The 22,475-nt window shown below is 41.5% G+C and overlaps 1 protein-coding gene across 1 annotated transcript in view; it reads left to right on the forward strand.

Moving 5' to 3' along the window:
* The window catches only part of TRPM6 (transient receptor potential cation channel subfamily M member 6), a 104,712-nt gene that overhangs the window by 57,420 nt on the left and 24,817 nt on the right, over nt 1-22,475 (forward strand). Inside the window, exons 25-32 of the mRNA XM_054986516.1 lie at nt 4,115-4,247; nt 6,812-7,953; nt 11,113-11,219; nt 12,581-12,707; nt 13,380-13,477; nt 16,540-16,598; nt 17,457-17,479; nt 20,765-20,815. Of these exons, the coding sequence (XP_054842491.1) occupies nt 4,115-4,247; nt 6,812-7,953; nt 11,113-11,219; nt 12,581-12,707; nt 13,380-13,477; nt 16,540-16,598; nt 17,457-17,479; nt 20,765-20,815 (1,740 nt within the window). The remainder of the gene's footprint in view (nt 1-4,114; nt 4,248-6,811; nt 7,954-11,112; nt 11,220-12,580; nt 12,708-13,379; nt 13,478-16,539; nt 16,599-17,456; nt 17,480-20,764; nt 20,816-22,475) is intronic.

Consider the following 22,475-nt stretch of genomic DNA (forward strand, 5'->3'; position numbering starts at 1 on the left):
TGTATAGTGCATTACAATAGTCAAGTCTTGATGTTACCATGGCATGGATCCAGGTGGCCATGTTGGCCATATTGAGACATTTTCCAGGCTAGGGAGAGGTTGTAGAAAGCATTTTTTGCAGCTGCCTTCATTTGTTTTTCTAATAATAATGCTGTATCTAGTATAATCCCTAGACACTTAATTGAGTCTGCAAGGGTCAGAAGAACTCCATCAAAAGTGAGGAGTACAATGTCCTTCAGGATCTCTCTCTTCCCAACAAACATCACTTCCATCTTGTCTGGGTTTAATTTCAATTTGTTCGTTTTCAGCCATTTCACCACAGCTGTCAGGCAGCAATCCAAGATTTCTACTGAATCTTGTGGGGATCTGGATAGCAAGATATAGAGTTGAGTATCATCTGCATATTGATGACACCCAACTCCATAGCTGCAAATGAGTTGTCCTAAAGGCTTTGCTTAGAGGTTGAATAACATGGGAGATAAGATTGCGCCCTTCAGAACCCCACAAGATAGCTCCCATTCTGGAGCTAGCTGATCTCCGATGGCAACCCTTTGAGTCCGTTCCATGAGAAACGATTTAAACCAGTCCAAGGCACATCCTCTGATGCCCACTTCAGTCTCTAGACCCCTCAACAGGATGCCATGGTCTACTGTGTCAAAGGCTGCAGATAGATCCAGGAGGAGCAATAAGGAAGTATAGCCTTTGTCTATGTTCAGACAGAGATCATCTACTAACGCCATTAGTGCTGTCTCTGTCCCATGCCCTGGTCTGAATCCAGACTGTAAAGGGTCCAAAGTGCTAGAGTTATCCAAGAAAGTCTAGAGTTGGTCAGCTCCTGCTCTCTCAATCACTTTGCTCAGAAAGGGCAGATTAGAGACTGGGCAATAATTGGCCACATCATTTTTGTCTAGGGATGATTTTTTAATTAGCAGATGGATAATCACCTCTTTGAGCAGTCGGAGGAAGATGCCCATGATTTACAGTAGACCTCAGTGGACCACTTATGTGGTCCTTACTTGATTTTAACAGCCAAGATGGGCAAGGGTCGAGCACTCAAGTAGTGGCTTTCATAGATGTCAGAAGATGTTTTAGTAGACACTTTAAAAAAACTAACTGGGAAATAAATGGGAATACTATAGATCAGGTTAAAAATGTTCAGTATCTAGGAGCCATCTTTACATTCAATGCTAACTTCAAAGCCCACACGATTTCATCAGCAAATGCTGCAGAAAAGAGTGCTAATGCCATCCTTAGATTCTTCAGAAGAGAAGGCGCGGGCTTTATACCTGCAGCCCTGAAACTATTCCAAACAAAATCATTAGCGCAACTCTTATATGGATTACAAATGGGACTAACTGCTAATGTTAAAGATCTTAGAAACGGTCCAATCTAAATTTCTTAGATCGCTATTTAATGTACCTAGATGTACTCCTAATGTCATTCTTATCCAAGAAGCTGGCTTGCCCAGAGTCAAACTAAAAATCTGGGAACATGCCATCTATTATTGGCTAAGAATTCATCTTGAGCCAAAGGGCTTAATTCTCTTGTTGCTAGCTTCTGCACCTTACCCTTCATGGTACTCAAAGATAGCTGATAAAATTAAACTGATTAGCTTGGACCCGGTAGCAATACTCCCTCTAAGTTATAAGAGCCTAAAAAAAGGACTGAGTTACACCACATCCCCATATCTTTTAGATTTTACAAACGAAAGATGTAGATGGGCCTTCTCTAGAGCACGATTTGATGCATTCCCCTCTGCAGTTTTGTATGGGAGATTCTCTCACCTGCATTTGCAACAGCACTGTTGTCCCTGTTCGAATAAAATACTTGAAAATATCACACATACTTTTGCACTGCGAATTCTATCAAGAAGATAGGATACAATTAATTATTCCACTACTTTACAGATTCAAACCATTACAGTATTATATGGATTTTAGTCCTGAAACCCTTCGGGTATATCTTTTAGAGGATAGTCAGAGAACTGTATCTTATGCAGTTGCAAAATTCAGTATGACAGTACTCATGAAGTGGAATCACTTAATGAAGGAAATTCCAATTGCTGGGAAGTGAATTAATGAAGTGAGTTTTATAGTTAGATATGCGTGTATCTATATATCTATATCTATATCTATATCTATATATCTATATCTATCTATCTATATTTTAAAAAATCATATTTTATGTATTTGTCCATTTTAAGTATTTAAGAACTGTTCTTTTTTATCTGTACTTAACTTGGCTGGTCTTGCAACCATAATAAATGATTGGTTGGTTGGTTGGTTGGTAAAAAAAGGGGGGGTAAAGATGTCAGAATCCTGTTAAGATCTGTCATTGTAATTGGTTCAAGGCAGTCCAAATGTAAGCCAGATGGTGTATTAAGCATTTCTTCTATCTCATCTGCATTGCAGCTAGCATCTAAATCAGATTGTATTTGTGCTCAGTGAAAAACTTAGCAAAGGCCTCACACTAATTGTCTGTTCCTGGGATGGTAAAGATTTAGGAGTTAGACGGTGTCTGGATATCTTAAACAATTGGGACAGTCATGAACTAGCTGACACAGTTGGGGGGGGGGGCGTGTGTTGGAATGCTGTTATTCCCTATGGGGGAGCTTTTACTAAGGGGCTGGGGGGGGCTGTTTTCTAAACAAATGACACCAGAATTACAGAATCAAAAAGAGTCCTGTAGCACCTTTAAGACTAACCAATTTTATTGTAGCATAAGCTTTCGAGAATCACAGTTCTCTTCGTCAGATGCATGGAGGGCAAAAAGAGAAACTGGTCAGATATAGAGGAGGGGGGGGCGGGGTAGATGCAAACATCTCCTTCTGATATGCAGATGCAAACAGCTCCTTCTGATGTGGAGATCAGTTTGCTTCTGTAAAGGTTCAGAGGACTTAGCCGTGTTAGTCTGTAGTAGCAAAATCAAAAAGAGTCCAGCAACACCTCCAAGACCAACCAATTCCACTGCAGCACAAGCCTTCGAGAACCACAGCTCCCCCCACCAGATGCATCTGACAAAGAGAACTGTGATCCCTGAAAGCCCACGCCAGGTGCCACTGGACTCCCCCTGACTCCGCCTCTGTAAAGGAAATCAGTTACCTGTGATAATGAGATAACCATTCATAGTCCCTATTCAGTCCCAGCTTGACAGAGTCAAATTTACATATGAATTCCAATTCAGCAGCTTCCCGTTGGATTTTGTTTTTGAAAGGTTTCTGTTGAACTACAGCGACCTTTAAGACTTTGATGGAATGTCCTGGTAGAATTACAGAGAACCTATTCCTACCTGTCTATTAAATAAAGACCCCTCACATTTCAAGCAAATTTGATCATGGGGTTCAATTCTATGGGCCCCTGAACAAGGTGCCCCCATTCATTTTACTTGTCTCCATTGTTTCTATTAGTGGGAATTCTAGGCTTTCTCCAGGGTAAAGAAGCCAATAGCCAAACACACAAGAGCAAGTTCTGGCCAAAAGCCTCCAAATGCAGACTGAATAAGTCACAGAATCCAAGCCAAACCAGCTTAAGCAAGGGGCACTGTTGCAAGCCTGACGGAATCAGTATCAGACCACAGAAGCCAGGCCCAACCAAGAGCCAAAATGGAAAGCTCAACAGAATGAATGTCAAATCAGAGAATCCCAACCAGACCAACCTAGCAAGACTCTCTCTCCCCACACATGCATGTACACACACACACTAATGTCACTTCCCCAAGGAAGGGAGAGGAGAGAAAGGGTTTGGGGCACCCGGGTTCTCTCTCTGCAGTCTGCAGCCTCAGGATTTGCCGCGGCCATTCGTCATGGGCACTCCTGTTCTCTCCCACCCTTTTAACGAGAAAGGAAACACAGCACCAATAGAGCATGCAGGTTTTAATTGACTCATCTACTTTCCTGATGTCTCTTGTTCCAGTGATATTTCTGGGTTTTTTCTTCATGGGAGTGGCAGGCTTGTGATGCTGATTATGCACGTCTGTTCAGTCTTTGTACATGTAACAAGTTATAGAGTGTGTTCAGATTTATGAGACTCCAGGAAGCAGATTTCTCCAATGGCTTTGTTTAAGAAATAATCTGACACAGTGTGGTTAATAACTGCTTATTATTGTAATTATTCAGAGCTCTACCTGAGTGATGAGGAGTTAAAAAAACTTCATGATTTTGAAGAGCAGTGTGTGGAAAAATACCTGCATGAGAAAAATGAAAGTCTGCACTCCAGTGACTCTGAAAGGATCCGTGTAACAACTGCAAGGTAGGAAGTCTCTTCCTGTGCCAGTATTTGTTTTACTGCAATTCATAGATCTAAAAGTGCAAAAATAAGTTAGAGATAAGTGGCAAATTATAGCCGGGTATTAAAAAATAAAAGAAGTGCTTACAAGCAACACATCCATTATTTTAAAAGAGAAAGGGGAAAAAAAACCCTTTCACCCAGGCTTTTTATTATGGGGTTTAAATAACATTTTTATAGTGGAGTTCTGGCCTATGCACTGTTTTCAGATTATTTTATGCTTTTATGCTGAGTGGTTTTTTAATGTCTTTTTTCTAATGTTTTCTTTCTAAATAAATAAATATATAATTTTAAATAAATAAATACATATATTTCTAAATAAATAAATACATAAATTCCCAAGTTTAACACTGTTATCTGTGTAGTATTATATGCTAACTATGAACAGTGATTGATAATTTATTTGTTATATTAATATATTCTTTCCATTCCTTTAAGAAACGCATATATGGGATTCCTAGAATTCCATGCCAGGGCCATTCCTGCTTATATTTAGAGATGGATTTATATCAGGCCACTTTCTGAGGAATGAACATGAAAGTCAATATTGTGCCAGCCATTTTGTCTTATAGCTGAATCATTCTAAAAAATCTGTTGAAACGGTATGACATGACAGGCTAACTTACCAATGTAAGTTCTTAGGTAGATGGAACGTAGCTTCCTCAATACTCTGTGACCAGGGGCGTAGACTTTCCATTTTCCTGGGGGGTGGGGCTGGGGCTGGGCCAGAGGCATTGCTATGCCAGGGCCCAGTGACATCACAGGGGGAGGGCTTCCATTGCTACCATCTATGGAGGTGGAGCTGGGGATTTAGGGAGGGGCTCCCCACAAATATAAGGGGACCCAAGCACCCATGGGGACCTCCTAACAATGCCCCTGGGCTGGGCCAAACCTAGGAAAAGGTAGGAGTTGGCCAGTGGTTATAGTGGTATCTCAGCGATCTCCTGCTGTGTCCTGTTTTTGAAATTCACTTTTAGGATAGTCACTTTAAGATCTACAAATATACATACCTTGTGTATAGGACAAACTAATGGTCATAAATTTGACACTAAGAAAGGCAACACCAAAAAACCTGTAGGGGAATATTTTTTAAGTTTTCCTGAACTTTCATTTACAGGAGTCTTGATTCTGCCTTATTCATAAGGGTGACTTAGTACTGAAATTTACTAAATTATGGCATCACATATGCCTTCATTTGGTAAATGCATGGTTGAAGTCTGGACCCAGGCAGAATACAAAACAGTTGCTGTGCGTTCGATTTTTGAGAAATGTACAAAGTTCAGAGTAGTAGCAATCTCCTTCTTCTCATTTCAAACTCAAGTGAGTACAAGCACATTTTGAGGCAATTCAGAACAATGCTAGTCATGACCCCAAAGAAAACTCACAGTTATACTACCTAGGATTTTTATATACCTTGCTTTCTTAGTACACTGCTTAAAAACTCCACCTTAAAAACACAGACATTCAGAACACATTATTAACAAAATCACATAATTAAGTTTATGGGAAATTACTGCATCAAAAGAAAAAGAAAAGAAAGAGTAAACATATAATAAACAGTATAAATAACTCAGGTTTTTGACATCCAGCACATATCAATCCTTGAATGTTTTTGGTTTCTGTCAGAAAAGAAAGTATAATCTCCAGTATTCAGATTTTTGATCCTCCAAGCATCTTCCAATTGTAACATTTCCATATAATTAAACACATTTTGGGGAAGTTTGCCTTCTTTGGTGTTTTTTACCTATCTTTTTTTTTAGACCCATTACCCCATTCATGTCTCCGACTATCATAATCTTCTTGAAAATCAAAAATGGATTGGAAACATTTTCATAAAAATTTCTTTTGCATTGTTTGGTGGATATATTGTTGCTAGTGTGTAAATCTTGCCTTCCAGGAGACTGATTTTCAAGATCATATATCTTCTGTCAGAGTCTCTTAATTCTTCTGTAACATTTATTTGTAAATTGTTTATATAACCTGCAATTCCTTTTTTAAATTATAAATTCTTAATAAACACACAAACACATAAATACATTTGAACAAAAAACAGGAACAAAGCCCCAGAGAATCATGGACAGACCTGTGCTTCATCTGCCATTGTAACTGAGTCCCTCATGTGAGTTTGTCACTGCTTGCCCCCCACAGCCAAATCTGAGGGGGCTTGAGCCCCTCAGCCCCCGCCACCGTAGTTTACACCTATGTCTGTGACCCCTGAAAAGCTAATGCTATGAGTGGTGGGACTTTTGTAGACAAAAGGAAGTATGGTACAAGAAGCAGTAGTAAAGTTGTAGAATTGGGTAAAATCAGCCCTCCCGTATCTCTATAAGGTGAGAAAGAAATGCAGAAGATTTATCTTCACAAGTTCCTTATATCAGCAGTTCATGCAATCCATTCCTCTCTCTGTGTGTGTCTAATTATTATAATGGCTTGCTGCACAAGTGGAAAAATGAAATAAATTAGTTCCATCGACATAATGAAGAATGTATATAAAGATTATTTTAATATGTTTGCGTCTTTTCTTTCAGAGTTGAAGAGATGTTTTCACAGCTGAAGGAGGTGCATGAGAAAGTATTTTACATCAAAGATGCTTTGCTCGCACTGGACAGCCAGTTAGGACACTTACAAGATCTCTCTGCTTTAACTGTTGATACTCTGAAAGTAATTTCAGCTGTGGATACTTTGCAAGTAGAGGAGGCTTTTCTTGCTGATAAGAAGCACCAAACCTGTAGAAAGCTTCCACATAGCTGGAGCAATGCTACTTATTCAAAGGCTTTCAACAGTCTAGAATGTATGAATGATAAAAAGTACAATTATTTCAGTGTGCCGCCTTCCTTTCTGAGAAGCTTGGCAAAGAACCAGTGGCCATCAGAGAGTTCTCATCACGTTCTTAATGCAATGGACGACAGTGAGATAAAATCAATAGATAAGCATCAGGAGACGGAAAATGACACTCCAACTTCTGGGGTATCTTCAGAGGGTAAATCAACTCCTAGATGTAGACAATTTCTTTTGGTTCCTTCTGATCAGCAAGGAGTTTCTTTCTCTGAAGATGCTGGCTTGAGTTTGTCATTTTCAAGTGCTCTGAACGAACTCAGGGAAGAGGAACTGAAAGCCAAGCCCCACACCAAGCATTGCAGTACTACTATTCACCTGAATGTACATGGTGCTGCTGTTGTAGACAGAGAGCCCATTATTCATCAAAGACAGGAACTGGACTCTGTTACTTTTTTGCCAGCCAAGAAAAGTGGTGAAACCATAGCTAGACATTATTTAGCTACCCAAACTCCTAGCATTGCCAGCAACATCTCTTTACGATCTCATCACCAAAGTGAGGAGCCAGGAGGAGGGTATGTGAATTGGGGGTTCTCAGAAGAGGATGAAAAGAATGTCTTCATCAGCCAGTCAAGGCAGTCATCCTGCATGAATTCTGCCCTCAACAAAGACTGCAACTGTGGTTTGCAACAAGTGAAGATAAAAGAATCCAAATCTTTCTCCTACAATTCTGACAGATCAGGATACGGTAGTGATTGCTCACAGTCCTATCTCCCATTCAAGCGCAGCGCCTCTTTCTGGATCAATCCACATAGAAAAAACTGGACGTTTTTCAAAGGAAGTAGCTTTCGGTCTCACAAGGCTGAGAAAGTGGAGAAGACCAGCAAAGTAAAAGGCAATAACATCTCTTATAATTACTTTTCACCAAGCTCCAAGCTTTTCATACCTGCTTAGGTGATACGGCCTTAGTCATGCTCAGTAATTGTCTGGTTACAGTTGAAGGTTCCAATTTTGTGATGTTGTAGCACTCTAGATCATTTATTCTTCCCACAAAGTTAAGCAACATCTTTGAGAATATCTTCTTACTATATAATTGAGTAAGCGTATTTCAGACAATTCACTTTATAACCTGGTTCACCACCAGAGGGTGCTGCCATGGAAGGAAGCCTAGGCAAGGCATCATGTCCCTCCAGAAAACATGCCATGGTGGGAAGCCCAGGCCAGGAGCAGGATGGGAGCAGGTGGCAATGCCTGCCTCCCACCTTCACCCAGCTGGATTAGGAGCAGATCAGGTGGCAATGCCCACCCACCCCACCTTAACCCAGCGGTTAGTAGGAGCGGAGCAGGTGGCAATGCCTAACCCCTGCCATAACCCAGCTGGTAGCAGCAGCGGAGCAGGAGGCAATGCCTACCCCCCTTTGAACCAGTTGGAATCAGGAGTGGATCAGTTAGCAATGCCCATCCCCTGCCTTAACCCAGCTGGTATTAGGAGCAGAGCAGGTGGCAATGCCCACCCACCACCTTAACCCAGCTGGTAATAGGAGCAGAGCAGAGGGCAATGCCCACCACCCATCTTAACCCAGCTGGTATTAGGAGCGGAGCAGGTGGCAATGCCCACCCCCCTTCAGCCAGCTGGGATCAGGAGCAGAGCAAGTGGGAATGCCTTCCCCCTGCCTTAACCCAGCTGGTATTAGGAGTGGAGAAGGTGGCAATGCCCTCCCCAGCCTTAACCCAGCTGGAGTTAGTGGCGGAGCAAGTGGCAATGTCCACCTTAAACCAGCTGGTATGAGGAGTGGAGGCAATGCCCTCCCCGTGCCTTAACCCAGATGGTATTAGGAGCAGAACAGTTGGCAATGCCCACCCCCATCTTAACCCAGCTGGTGGAATTTCCCCTTCCACCTTAACACAGCTGTTATTAGGAGCAGAGCAGGTGGCAATGCCTACTCCCAACCTTAACCTAGCTGGTATTAGCAGTGGAGCACTTGGCAATGCCCACCCCCCCTTCACCCAGCTGGGATCAGAAGCAGAGCAGGTAGCTTTGCCCACCAACTTCCTTAACCCAGCAGGTATTAGGAGCGGAGCAGGTGGCAATGCCCCCCCACCTTAACCAAGCTGGGATCAGGAGCAGAGCAGGTGACAATACCTACCCCCCTTCACCCAGCTGGGATCAGGAGAAGATCAGATGGCAATGCCCACCCTCCTTAACCCAGCTGGTATTAGGAGTGGAGCAGGTGGCAATGCCCACCTCACACCTTCACCTGGCTGGGATCTGGTGCAGAGCAGGAGGCAATGCTCTTCTTCCCTTCACCCAGCCAGGATAAGGAGCAAAGCAGGCAGCAATGCCCACCCTGTCTTCACCCTGCTGGAGTCACGAGCCAAGCATTCAGCAATGCCTGCCCCCCCCTTCAACCTGCCAGAATCAGGAGCAGAGCAGGGGGCAATGTCCACACCCTCTTCACCCAGCTGGGATCAGGAGCAGAGCAGGTAGTAAACCCCGCCACCCACCTTCACCTGTCAGGATCAGGCATGGAGCAGGAGGCAATGCCTCTCTTCACCCAGCGGGGAGCAGGTGGCAATGCCCACCCCCCCTTCACCCAGTTGGGATCAGGCTCGGAGCAGGAGGCAATGCCTGCCCCCCTTCAGCCGTAGTCAGGCGCAGAACAGGAGACAATCCCCCCTTTACCCGGCATGGAGCAGGCATGGAGCAGGTAGCAAAGCCCACCACCCCTTCACATGGCTGAGACCTGGCAGATCAGGCATGGAGCAGATAACAATGCCCACCCACCTTCACCACCTGGAATCAGTAACGGAGGATAAGGGAATGCCTGCCTGCCCGTCTTCCCCTTTCTAGAGCCCATTGTATTTTTCCCCACAATGGGCTTTGTTGCTAGTAAAACATATTTCCTGAATGGGATCTAGAATTTCAGTGGGAAAGAACATAGAATTGTTTAGTAGCTAATACGTTTAAATCAGTTGCCTGACTAATAAGTTTAAGTCATTGAATGTTTCCTTTTTTATCTCTATCACAGTACATCGAAATCAAAATAGCTTCACAAAATTTATCTCTTTCTCTTTTCTCTTTTTTCTCCTCTCTCTCTCTCTCTCTCTCTCTCTCTCTCTCTCTCTCTCTCTCCTGCTCTTCTGTCCTGGAGTTTTTCTGAGTCACTTTTCTCTTCAAAAGGCCCCTAGTGGTTTATGAGAAATTCCAAAATGCAAAACCATTTTAACAAATAAGGCCAGCAGAGAAAACACAGTCATACATACTTGCTGAGGTCTCCACCAAGCAGTCTACTGCATGCCCAAGGTGTTTGTCTCTGACACTGCCCCTGCAAGGAGAGAAGAACCAACTCAGTCCAGACAAAATGCCTCCCCTGCCAAGCGACACATATTCCTGATTAAACATTTCCTCCCCTTCCAATTAATTAACTGTGGGGGAGGCAAATTGAAAACTTTCGTTGATCAAGCTTTCTAACTTACAAATTATTCAAAGTACATTTTATGGAATGTAGGGGAAAGGTGGTTTGATTCTGATTTATAACATATGAATTCTGAATCCCATCACTGACATGAGCACATTGGATTGATCCAAAAGAGTGCTCTATGTAAAAGTGTCTGCTGCTCATGGAAAAGGACAATTTAATTCTTGTGCTGGAAAGTGAGAAAAATGAAACTATATCATAAGAACATAAAAAGAGCCTTGCTGGATCAGGCCAGTGGTCCACCTAGTCCAACATCCCATCTCACACAGTCCTGAACTATTTGAGCTGGTGTTTTACCTTCATATCAAATGAAAGATGAATTATTTTGTATGCGTGTTTGTAGTTAAAGATTTGTTTTATACCATGTGGAATGCAATAATGGAAAGAGTATTTTGATTATCATTGTTTTTACAAAACAAATGTTATCATTAAATACTGATTCCATGTGCCAAGGGTGAAATTACAGTGGTTCAAATGCTTGATGAGAAAACTATTAATATTATAAACTTATTTCAAAGTAGAACTTGTTGGAAGTTTCTTTGAAATATGAATTTGTTTTTTGCTTTTACTCTCAGAACTATCAAAATCCACTGAACTTTGTAAATCAGTTTGGGCAAAGGCAAAACTTGGAAACAAAGACAGAAAATCTTGGCGAAAGAAACAGAAAGCTCTTCAAGTGCCGGTAGGTTCAGAAATGATTAGTGTCTTATGTTACTTCTCTTTTTTTATCTTAATAACTAGAAAATTCTAGAAGATAATATAAAAGCTCATCTTTAATTAATTTTAAGTGATGCTACCAGTGGTCATTTTGTAGAAAAAGAACTGCAGGAACTCATTAGCATAACTTATTAGCATTTGCCACACCTCCTGATATCACCAGAAGTGTGTCAGAAGGCAACACCCACCCCATAGTGGTGGAGAGTGCACTCAAGTCAGAGTTGACTTATGGTGATCCCAGTGGGGTTTTCATGGCAAGAGACTAACAGAGGTGGTTTGCCATTGCCTGCCTCTGCAACCCTGGTCTTCACTGGAGGTTTCCCATCCAATTACTAATCAGGGCCTACCCTGCTTAGCTTTTGAGATCTGATGAGATCTGGCATGGGCTGGGGGTGGGTGGAAGTCAAAATTAGCACAGGGAGGATTTTAAGCACATCTATCTGAACTGGATAGTGAGGTGCTTTTCATGAATCCCAGGTCTAGGAATTCTGGCTCCGTGTCAGCTCTTTTAAGGAACTAGTGGCCAAATTTGAATTTGCAATTAAAATCTCAGTTAATTAACCAGATTGCTGTATTCATATTGCTATATTCATTAACGGTTGCAGTTCTAACAACAATTGTGGGATGCTTTCCATAGAAGACTTCAAGGAAAATCTATACCATTCCATTAAATATACTGATTTGGGGCAATGTTGTGAGGTAGATAACTTAAGAGTATAGTTTTCTGCACCCTGAATTTTGTAGTGTTCACATTCAGAATCTTTAGACTGTAAATAAAATGGTGAAACTTCTATTCTGCCATGGGGAAAAATAGCCTGGAGCCAACCCTATACGTGCCATTACTTATTCTAATGTATGTTCAGAATGCCTGACTCTTAAACAGAAGTAGGGCTTGCAGGTTCTTCTTCAGCCACACAATCCCAAATGTATTCTGATATTGTTTACTGGACCCAGGAAGCATACAAGCCATTCCTTCAGAGGCATAATCCCTTTGCTGCTACTTTTCTAATGCTTCTATTTGCTACTGCTTCATGGGTCAATGAACTAACTGGTTAGCAAACCACTTAAATTATTCAAGTCTCACCCTTATTAGAAATGTTGGTCTTGACTTCAGATACAAGCTAGCATTATGTTTTGTCTTCCTTCTTATAGCTAATACTTGACTCATGTTGATCCACAATTATATGACCTTCCCACAATATATGGAAATGAGATACTGATAATTCCTTTTGAAGTGGTTCAAGGGATTATGCCACCATTTCTGTTGACAGATTCAGCTATCTGTTTTGCAATGTTGATCACTATCTTTTTGTTATCTTGTGACAGGTAATAACAGTAGATGACTGTCCCCAGAGCACCCAACGTAGTTCAGAACTGCTTGACAATAGGTTTTTGAGAGAAGAACAGGAAAAGAGGACAAACAGGCTAACCATGTCCAACTTCAATCAGCAATGTACGTATGTAACTCAAAACAAGCAATGAAGTGCCAAATGGGGCAATGGCAAGCAGTGATCGTAAACTTGACTTACAAAGGCTCTCTTCAACAGAACAAAGTGCAGAATGAGGTTGTGAATGTTCTTGTGAAGAATTGTAATTGCTCAGGAACAACCAAAACAGCATTGACATGTGTATGTGACAGCATAAGATAGGCCAATGATTGGGAAGAATCTTGGGTCAGCCTTTGATAATGGGGGAGTCATACTGCAAATTCAGGTGATCAGTGGCAGGTCACAGGTGAGTTTCCAAATGTAAAGGAGCAGGTGTCTACAGAGCTAACAGTGCTTGTTAATCTAATTAAATTTTATGGCATGTGTGGGTAGAAAAAATATTTTGATTAGGTGGACAAGGTATTCCATTTATAACTTAATAATTAGCCTTGTATATAGTAAAGTAATATTTCTATTCCAATAAATTTCTTCCTGCTCTTCTGAGTTATACTTGATTTTGATTTTATTATAGTATTCAGGGTGATTGGTGCTGAAGACTTTTTCCCAGCACAGAGTAGGAAGAGCCCTACTTAGAATTGATTACAAATATAATACAGAATGCTTTGTTTGTTTTGGAGCAAAAGTCCATTTTCTTGTCATCCCTTATGCGCTCTTGCTGTGTTTGTTTACCTGGTTAGGTTTGGATCATAACAGTTGCATGCATCAGAAAATGAAAAATCAAGGAACTGCTAAACACGCAGTGCAAATTTGTGACTATTTGAGGCAATCACAAGAGGTAATGCTTGAGGACATCTTGCAAGTCAGATCTGTATGTTCTGTAAATCTATACCAGTCAATTGGCTGCTCTGAATTTAACACTAATTTAACAGAGCTGAACACTGCTGTGAAGAGACTTTTTCTTGAGACATGAGAAATTTCATTTTATGCAGGCACAAAAGATGCTGGGGAAGAAGTAATTAACCACTTAACCTTCAGAGAAGATTAATAAAAAGGCATTAAACTATTGAATCATGAAATGGGAGTGTATATGAAGAAGATGGGTTAAGAAACTGAGGTTTTATATGGTAATTCTCTGGGCCATTAAGAAAATAAAGTGACTGACTTATACTGAAGAACTTTGTAGATTTGAGAAAATTCTAACTTCTTAGCTGTTCAGTGGTTACTTATTCCTGGGCATGTGAGATTAAACAGTTATAAGAATGAAAGGAAATTTCTTACCATTTGTGATTTTGCGTTAATCTCCCCCCCCCCCTGCTTATTTGTACTGATTGATCTAAACTGGGATGCAAATCAGGCTGGTGTGGTGTAGACAGGGCTGGTGCCAGGTTTTCTGGTGCCTGAGGCCAGAGACCTGCACCCTGGGGCAGCTTCAGAGGTGTTGCTGCCCCCATGTGCACGTACACAAAGCGTGTGTGCACCTGGACTGCGTGATGACATCACTGCACGTGACGTCATCATGCAGGGCATACCGCTGTGAGCCGGCTGCCCCATTAGTGAGGCAGGCACCTGGGACAGCATTTGGGTGGCCTCTCACCCTCCCGCTCAGTTGCCCCGCACCGCTCTGGCCACCTGCCGTGCCTGGCTGGCCCACAGCTGTGTGCTGGCAGTGGCGGTGGTGGTGGCACAGGGCAACTGAGTGGGAGGGCTGGGTGACTGCCTGCTCAGTTGGCCCATGCTGCCACCACCAGCACGTGCTCCTGGCTGGGCACCTGCGGGCCAGGTGTGGCAGGCAGCTGGGGGGGGGCACATGGGAGCACTTCCCAGCCCTTCCATTCAGCCGCCAGCACTGCCACCACCAACCTCGTGCTGTGCACCCCCACCCCCGATCAGCACTCGAGGTGGCTGCCGGCACTGCCTCAATGGACACGCCAGCCCTGGGTGTAGTGGTTAAGGTGTCAGACTCGGAACTGGGATGACTGAGAGCCTTGCTACAAGTGACATTTTACACGTGAAGGATAAAGGATCATTTTCGCAAGTCTTTCTGGGAACTGAAGTTCCTCTCCCCCACCCCTTTTCCTTCTGTTCCTTCCCCTCGCAGCCTGAAGAGACAGCAAGAGCCTACGGCAACATCAGCTTTTGCAAATCGTCTTGCTGGGTGTGTGTGTGTGTGGAATGCTCTGGAGAAAGCTGAGAAAGTTGCAGCTGCCTGCCCCAAAGATCATTGGGAGCAGGCTTGTGACTGGAGGAACAATTTGCAAAAGTTGCTGTTGCCGCAGACTTTCTCTGTCTCTTCAGGCAGAGAGGGGAAGGAACAAAAGGAAAAGGGGTGGGGGAGAGGAACTTCAGTTCCCAGAAAGACTTGCGAAAATGATCCTTTATCCTTCACGTGTAAAATGTCACTTGTAGCAAGGCTCTGAGTTTGGATCCCTCGCTAGACCGTGAAACCCACCAGGTGACCTTGGGCTTGTCACAGTCTCTCAGCTATTCTTCCTTCACAGAGTTGTTGCTGTGGAGATTAAGTGGAGGAGGAGAGAATGATGTGAAAAGCCACTTTGGGATCCTGATCAAGGAGAAAAGTGGGATATAAGCATCATTCTCTCTCTCTCTCTTCCTCCTAAACCAACATTCAATCCAGATTTATCAGTGAGAGTGGGGCCGTTTCCACATGCTGTTAAAGAGACGGCCCACTCACTGAACACTGGCATTTTTTCCCACTCACTCCATACGTCTCAGATTTCAAAGTGGAAGCAGGCAGTTTGGCTTTTGTTTTTTCAGCATCTTTTAGCTGGCACAGGAAAGTGTGGGAGATTCTGTTCTCAGAAAAGATGCCAAAGAAATGGAAGCCAAATTGCCTGCTTCCATTTTGAAATCGAAGACGTATGGAGTGAGGGGGGGGGAGCCAGAATTCAGTGAGTGGGCCATATAGATGACCTGGGTGTGGTGGTGGTGAAGAACTATATATGGTTAACCCATGTGCCTGCATTTGTGTGCCACATGTAACTGACCTGGAGTTGGTTTTTAAATGGGATTATTCACATATAACGGGAGGATGGAACTGAGTTCATACATAGACTCATAACACTGCCTTAAACTGTTATCTGAATGCAGAATAACAAAGACTTTTATGGAATATTAAAGACTAACAAGTTCACTATGACATACCCCTTTTTGGCGAGTCGCACAGCAGCTTCAGGGAATGCCACTTAAAAGTTCAGAGAGGAGCTCTTTAGCAATTGTGGTGTGTGGGGAGGAGGAGCTCCATGTACTGCTCCAAAGTTATATGAATAATTCCCTGCTGGAGGCCATTTCAGCTTCTCAAACAGTATGGCAGGCAGGCAGAAGCCTATCCTCCCATACCACGGTTCCAAGTGGAAAAGGGCTCCCTCTGATCTTTAAAATGACATTCTTTACAGTTGTTGGGTTAAAAGAGCCCAAACATAACCAAAAAATATAGTGTTTTTTGATCTGCTTTGATGGCTTAGAGAAATATAGAAAGCTACAAACAGCAGAAAGGCTAGGTGGGAAGAGGAAGTGTTGGTTAGGCTAGAAGGCTCAGTTTTCCAGGGCAGGGTTGTTACATTGCAGAATGTGGGTGAAAAAGAATCCAGTTAAAAAATAATCCAATCTAAGAGTGTGAGGATATCGATGAATTAGCAGGGTGGGATGAACCTGCATAATGTACATTCATCTGTAATGAGGAACAATTATTTGATGTAGTGAGCTAGCCACCCTTACTCCCTTTTGAGTTCAAGAGTGACAGTATCACATCAACATCTGAATTCCAGCTGAGCAGTTTTTCACTGAAGTCTCCCTTAAAAACTCTTCTGCAGTTATTCTGATAGTGTACTGCTTGTGTGTTATAATGTCAGTAGAATTTGCTATTTTCCTTCTTTCCAGGATTTAAATAACAGTTCGATTTGGACTTACAGGAGGAATAACTTGAGCAGGAATCCCTCGTAAGTACTTCTGCTTACATTAATTGCTAACCAATTCTGATTTATATGAAACAAGTAAGGGATCCATGAGGTCATGCAGGGAGGATAATCTCAACCCCTTCCCCACTTGTCCTCTTCTGCATGCTATCTGTGCTTGCCCCCTTTCCCTTCCCTTCCCCCACAGCGTGTCCTCTTTCTTGCTTCCTTACATCTCTCCCACTTACCATTCTCATTTTCCCCATCTGTTACTTTCCTTTCAGTTGACCCTTCCCTCTTCCTTTCAGTTTCTTCTCTTCCTCTGTTTCCTTCCCTCCATTTCCAAACTAAGTTCATTTTTCTTTCCTTCCTCCCTCCACTCTGGTTTAGTTTCTGTCCTCTGTAGCAGTAGCTGCTTTGAATGTAATCTTATAAGGCAAGTGACTAAATATATATTTTAAAAATCCGTGGAATTATATTCTTACCAGTGCTACCCATGTCACAGCTCTCTAGCACTGCAAATACAGCGATTACACTGGATACCAATCCACTCCTGAACACAACTTAAGAAGTTTATTTTGGACTTAAAAGCACTACATGGCTTGGGAGCAGAGTATCTGAAGGACTGCCTATATTTCGGCTAGTGAGAGATAACAGCAAGGATAGAGCAGATGACAAAGAAAAGTCATGGGAGAGATGACTCCAGTAAATGTTAAGACTTGCTCAGCTCTGTAACAGTGCCACCCCTACTTTTTAATTTTGACTAGTTTGTTTGTAAAACCAATATAAAATTATTTGTGGGTTCCTTACAATTCCTTGTATTTAAACTATTATATACTTATGTAGTTAATTTTTTCAATGATTAAAACCATTGAAAATTTCTGTAACACTTGATTTCTACAGGTTGACTATAGATGGAGTGGACAGTAAGTTTTTGTTTTTTATTATTTTATACTTTGTTTCCTGAATTGCTAAAATGTGGTAGCATAGAGATCAGACTATAACAGACTGTTTAAGTTAGTTGGCAATTTCCCATGCATTGTCATATCATGTGCCATCTCATTGACATGGTACTTAGTAAATATCTAAAAGGCCTTGTTGACCCTTGGGCTGATATGCTAGAGACCTCTGGACTATACGGATAATTCCAAGATGAGCCTTATCTTTAAAAAAAAATGTTTTCTTGGCACACCGTTTTCAGAAGTCTTGAGGAGAAAATAAGGCTGTGTCGTACTAGGAATCTGATGGTGGGTGTTTACAGATTATTAATACCACTTGCTCTTCTCTTGCCCATGTTATAAGTCTTTTTATAAAAGACTGCTTCACCAAGCAAGCTTTAAAAATAAAGCAGTTTTTGTTTTAAATGTATTTAACAGCATACGCCATTGTTAATCTAATTCATCTTTTAAAAAACAACTTAAGGAAACAGTCATGTTTTTCTTATTTTATGGTCCTTCCACTTTGTCTACGTTTTTGAAGTCATCCGTGGAAAGTTATCTCATCTACACATCCATCACATCCTTCTTACTGGTCTCCTTTCTTCTGTAACCCCCCTGCATGATTCAGAAGATTCAGATGCTAAGATTACTCTCTATTCTCTATGGTAACCTCACACTCTCCATATGTCCCTCAGCATTACATTCTGTATCATCAGTAGACATGGGCACAAATCGAAGCACGAATCAAATTTCATGACGATTCGGGCCAATTCGTGTATTGTGAAAAAGCGTTTCGTGGGGCTGCATTTTTCATGAAATCCATGGCTTTTGGGACCAATTCATTCGATTCGTGAATGCTTCATGATGCCAGACAAGCTGGCACCGATCTATTGATTCCCTAGGCAACATAGGCTCAGAATATCTGGAGACCTTTTGTTGCCATGGAAACCCCAATCTTAGCCCAGATAACCTTGATAGGCAGCTCTCGCTGCCAACCTGAGAGCTCCCATTCTGTTCTATGAGAGCAACGAGCAGTGGGGAGATGGGCCTTCTGTAGCCATGGGAATACCAATCTCATCCCTCCAAATCCCAGTAGGCATTGTTGCTGTTCCTTTCTTCAGGGCAGCCTGGACCTTGTGCTGTCCAAACTGCAGACTGCCAAACTGGGCTGGGAGAAGGAGGCCACAACCCTCCATATGGTGACCTGTCTGCCAACCAGAGAGTTCCTGTTCTTCTCTATGTGAGCGTTTCTTATATAAGGCACAGCTGTGTGCCTCCTGCTTTCAGTTGCATTAGACAGAGGGAGAGGGAAGAGCTGTTGCTGGGATTTGGAGTGAGAGTGGATTTGGGAGCTTTTGGCTGGATTTGCTGCTGCTTTAAAAGAGACTGAAAAGCTTCTTTCTTATTTTATGCTCCTGTCCTTGCTGGGAAGGTTGTTGGATAAGCGTGCCTTTTTTCCTCCACCCCACGCCACCCCAGTCTCAGGGCATTGCCTGGCTCAGGGACTCCCTTTTTTCCCTTTGATTTTCTTCTTATTTTTTCTGGGTTCCTCTGCTGAGGCCTCACACTCCTGGTCAACATATTGAAATCTTCACCAAACTTGGAGGGTAGCTGGAGGAGAGCCTGCTGAAGTCTTCCTGCAAGTTTGGCATCTCTGTGTATGAAGGGGGCTGTTGTAGGGTCCCGGGATCTGACGAATCATGAACCTAACTAATCGCTTTGTGAAATGGGACAATTTCATGAAAGTTTGTGTTTCGTGGAACACAACAAACCACGAAACTCAGGGTTCGTTTTTTCCCATTTCATGCCCATCTCTAGTCATCAGCCTTCTCATTTATTAAGCTTTCTGCCCTAACAGTATCTCCTCCCTCATGTACAACACTTCATGCTCCTTCAATTTCACCTTAGTTGATTTACACTTGACTTCTTTGCTTCTTGACTCTACATCTTCTGGTGCTTCGTGTATCTTGAGCAGCATCTTCCTCTATGAAGTTTTCAACTTTTGACACACACTTATTTAAAAAGCCCCTAAGCCTATGCTGATCCAGCCAAGCCTAACTTCCTTCGTAGAATTGCCATCAGACTTCCCTAGGAGTCTTCTCTTCATGAAAAAGCAAAACTAATTTTCATAAGTTTAGCAAAATTTCTCTGGGGAGTTTTACACATTCCCACATTTTCTACTTTTCTATCACTATTTCACTCTACTCAACCTGCATCCACTTTTAAAGTCACATTCTCTATACTTTCACTTTGGCAGGAATTGTAAATTTACACCTAGCACACCTTTTGGTGCTAAATGTATGTTAAGTAGTAATAGCAGCAGTAATTCTAGTTTCTACTTAGTTGCTGCTGTCATCACTGTGTGTAAGAATATGTCTCCCAAACACATACAAAAGAACAATGTCAGGTTCATGAAATGAAATAAATAAGAGACCAAAGAAAGGCAGTTATATCTCTTTCTGTAATATCACTTTAGCTGTAATAGTCTCATATGGGGAAAAGCCTAAGTTTTAATTTATGGACTAAAATGTTTCCAATAACTTTTCCATATGAGAAAGAGAATACTTTCTTTTATTTATTTCAAGTATTTAAATCCTGCTTTCCCCCCAAGCAGATATCACTCTCAGTTCAGACTTCTCATTTGCCAGCCGAGTGTAAATTATGGTTTGCCAGTTGAGTTTCAACATGCCAAACTGTAGTTAAGCTTCCTCCGATAAAATCATAACTTATTTTTATACTACTTAGAAAGTACCACAAAATAAATGTAAACTAAAATTAGTTTTGTCTCCCTGTTATTTGTCTGTTCAGATTTTACAACATTTTAGATGTCACGGGTTAATGAACCAGTATGACTGTAATGTTAATGCCATAATGTAGTTAATGGGATGCATAATGACAGGGGATAGAGTTGAGGAAATCATGCCTTTGAGATCTCTCATGAAGCATAGTGGGCAGTAATAAGTGTTTTGTTGTTGTTGTTGTTATCATCCCTAAAGTGCAGTTCACAGTTCTGCAACTGTTGGGGATACTGGGTGTCCTTGAGTTGAATATTGTCTGTCATTTTCTGGTCCCCGGTATAATTATATGTTGTTTTATTGATAATTTACAGAGGCTACATTTGTGCTTTATAATGCAGTAAAAATAATTCCCCTCCATAGAATACTAAGCCAGTCACTTTGTTTCATGACAGTCTTAAATGCATAGTGATTGTAGCAGTCCATTTATCTTTTCTTCTTCTATTTAAAATAATAATCCTTTAAAAATAAATTTCAGAAATCTCATCCTCCTTAAAAAACCCTCAAGATCTCCACCATCATTACTCAGGTAAGCAGTGAATATCTGAATGGTAGCTGCATTGCATTAGTCGATAAGCGTGTTAATTCTGTTTTGCTGTCATTTTCTGATACTCTGTCTTTGAAGTAGCTCACTATCAAGAGCAGCATATTAAGATGATCCCTAACACAGCAGCAACGCAAGATGAAGAATAGTTATTATTTTAGCACTTGCTTCTCCATATCAAATAATTGTTGGCACAATGAAAGGGGGAAAAATACTGTCAGGGAGCAAATGACAGATCCACAGCCAAAGACATCACTGAGAACTGAGACTTTGTCTGAAGAACATTTCTAAATTTAATTCCCAAATTTGAGCATGACCTGATTGCTGTAACTTTCTGCTCCTGCCATTCATTTGTATCTTTTTTCTTCTCTGTGTTAACACCTTGCATTTATACATTGGCAAAACAGTCTTAATGGGATCATAATATATAATATTTTTCTGTAATGTTTTACTAATAAGTTCTGCTATTGTGTATTTGTAAAACAACTTGATACAGACAACTGTACAATGAGAACAAAGAAAACAATCTTTAATAATATATACACATAACATTGGTAACATAGAGGGGTAAAGATCCATAGCAACAGAAGGAGCTGATGCTGGGGCAATCTGTGCAGGAGTCTGAAAATCAAACATTTAGAATATGTTTGATTTTCAAACATTAAGAATATGGAGGATTCTTAATGCATTGGTTTCACTTTGGAAAAAGACTGGATACATTCAAAACAAAGTCCAGGGAGAAATTTGGATAAAGGAGAGTTTTGGAAACATCCCTAGGCACATGGAATGCCTTGTTCACCTTTATTCATTGTAACTTTGGCACATGAATGGGTACTGCACAAGTAAAGTCTCTATTTTCATCACAAGTAGGAGGTGAAGACTGAACAAACTGTAGTTTCTTCTATGTTTTCAGGAACAATTTCTCAATTCTCAGTGATATCTTTGGCTGTGGATCTGTCATTTTTTCCCTGTCAGTATTTATTTTCACATACTTTTTCCTTTAAATGTATGGAACAATGTGTAGTGTACAGTGTGAGAGGGTTATGCTTTTCTATGCACGTGCAGAAGTAACCCATCAGATTACTAGATATAACTGAAATGGATGCAATTCACTGTTAATTTGGCTTGATTATTGTAGCCACTTATTGTACTAAACAACTCCCCTTATAGACTCATACATAAGTGACTGACTTCCCTCCTCCTGTTTCTTTATGGTTGTTGAATTTCATTCTACACTTTTTTATTTCTCCTTTGACCACGACTATTTTAATAAAAAGAAATGTTGTGGTACTTTAAAGACTAACAGATTTATTACAGAAAAAACTTCTGTGGACAAAAGCCCACTTCAACAGGTGCATGAGCAGTACCTTCAGCTGGCAGATATATACCATCTGCCAACTTGATAATAGATGATGCATCTGTTGAAGTGGGCTCTTGTTCACAGAAGCTAGTGTCACGAAACAACTGTAATGTTTAAGGTGCCACAAGATCCCTTGTTTTTACTGTACTGTATAGAAGTTACCCTCTATAATTTGTCAGCTGTTTTAAACTCTTCCATTGAATATATAGAGGGAGTGCTATGAAGCTTTTTCTCAATGGGGAAGATGAAATTTTCAGACACTGCCAGCAGATGTCCTTATAGTCC

Source organism: Eublepharis macularius, chromosome 8 (genome assembly GCF_028583425.1).
Source record: "Eublepharis macularius isolate TG4126 chromosome 8, MPM_Emac_v1.0, whole genome shotgun sequence".
Classification (NCBI taxonomy): Eukaryota; Metazoa; Chordata; class Lepidosauria; order Squamata; family Eublepharidae; genus Eublepharis; species Eublepharis macularius.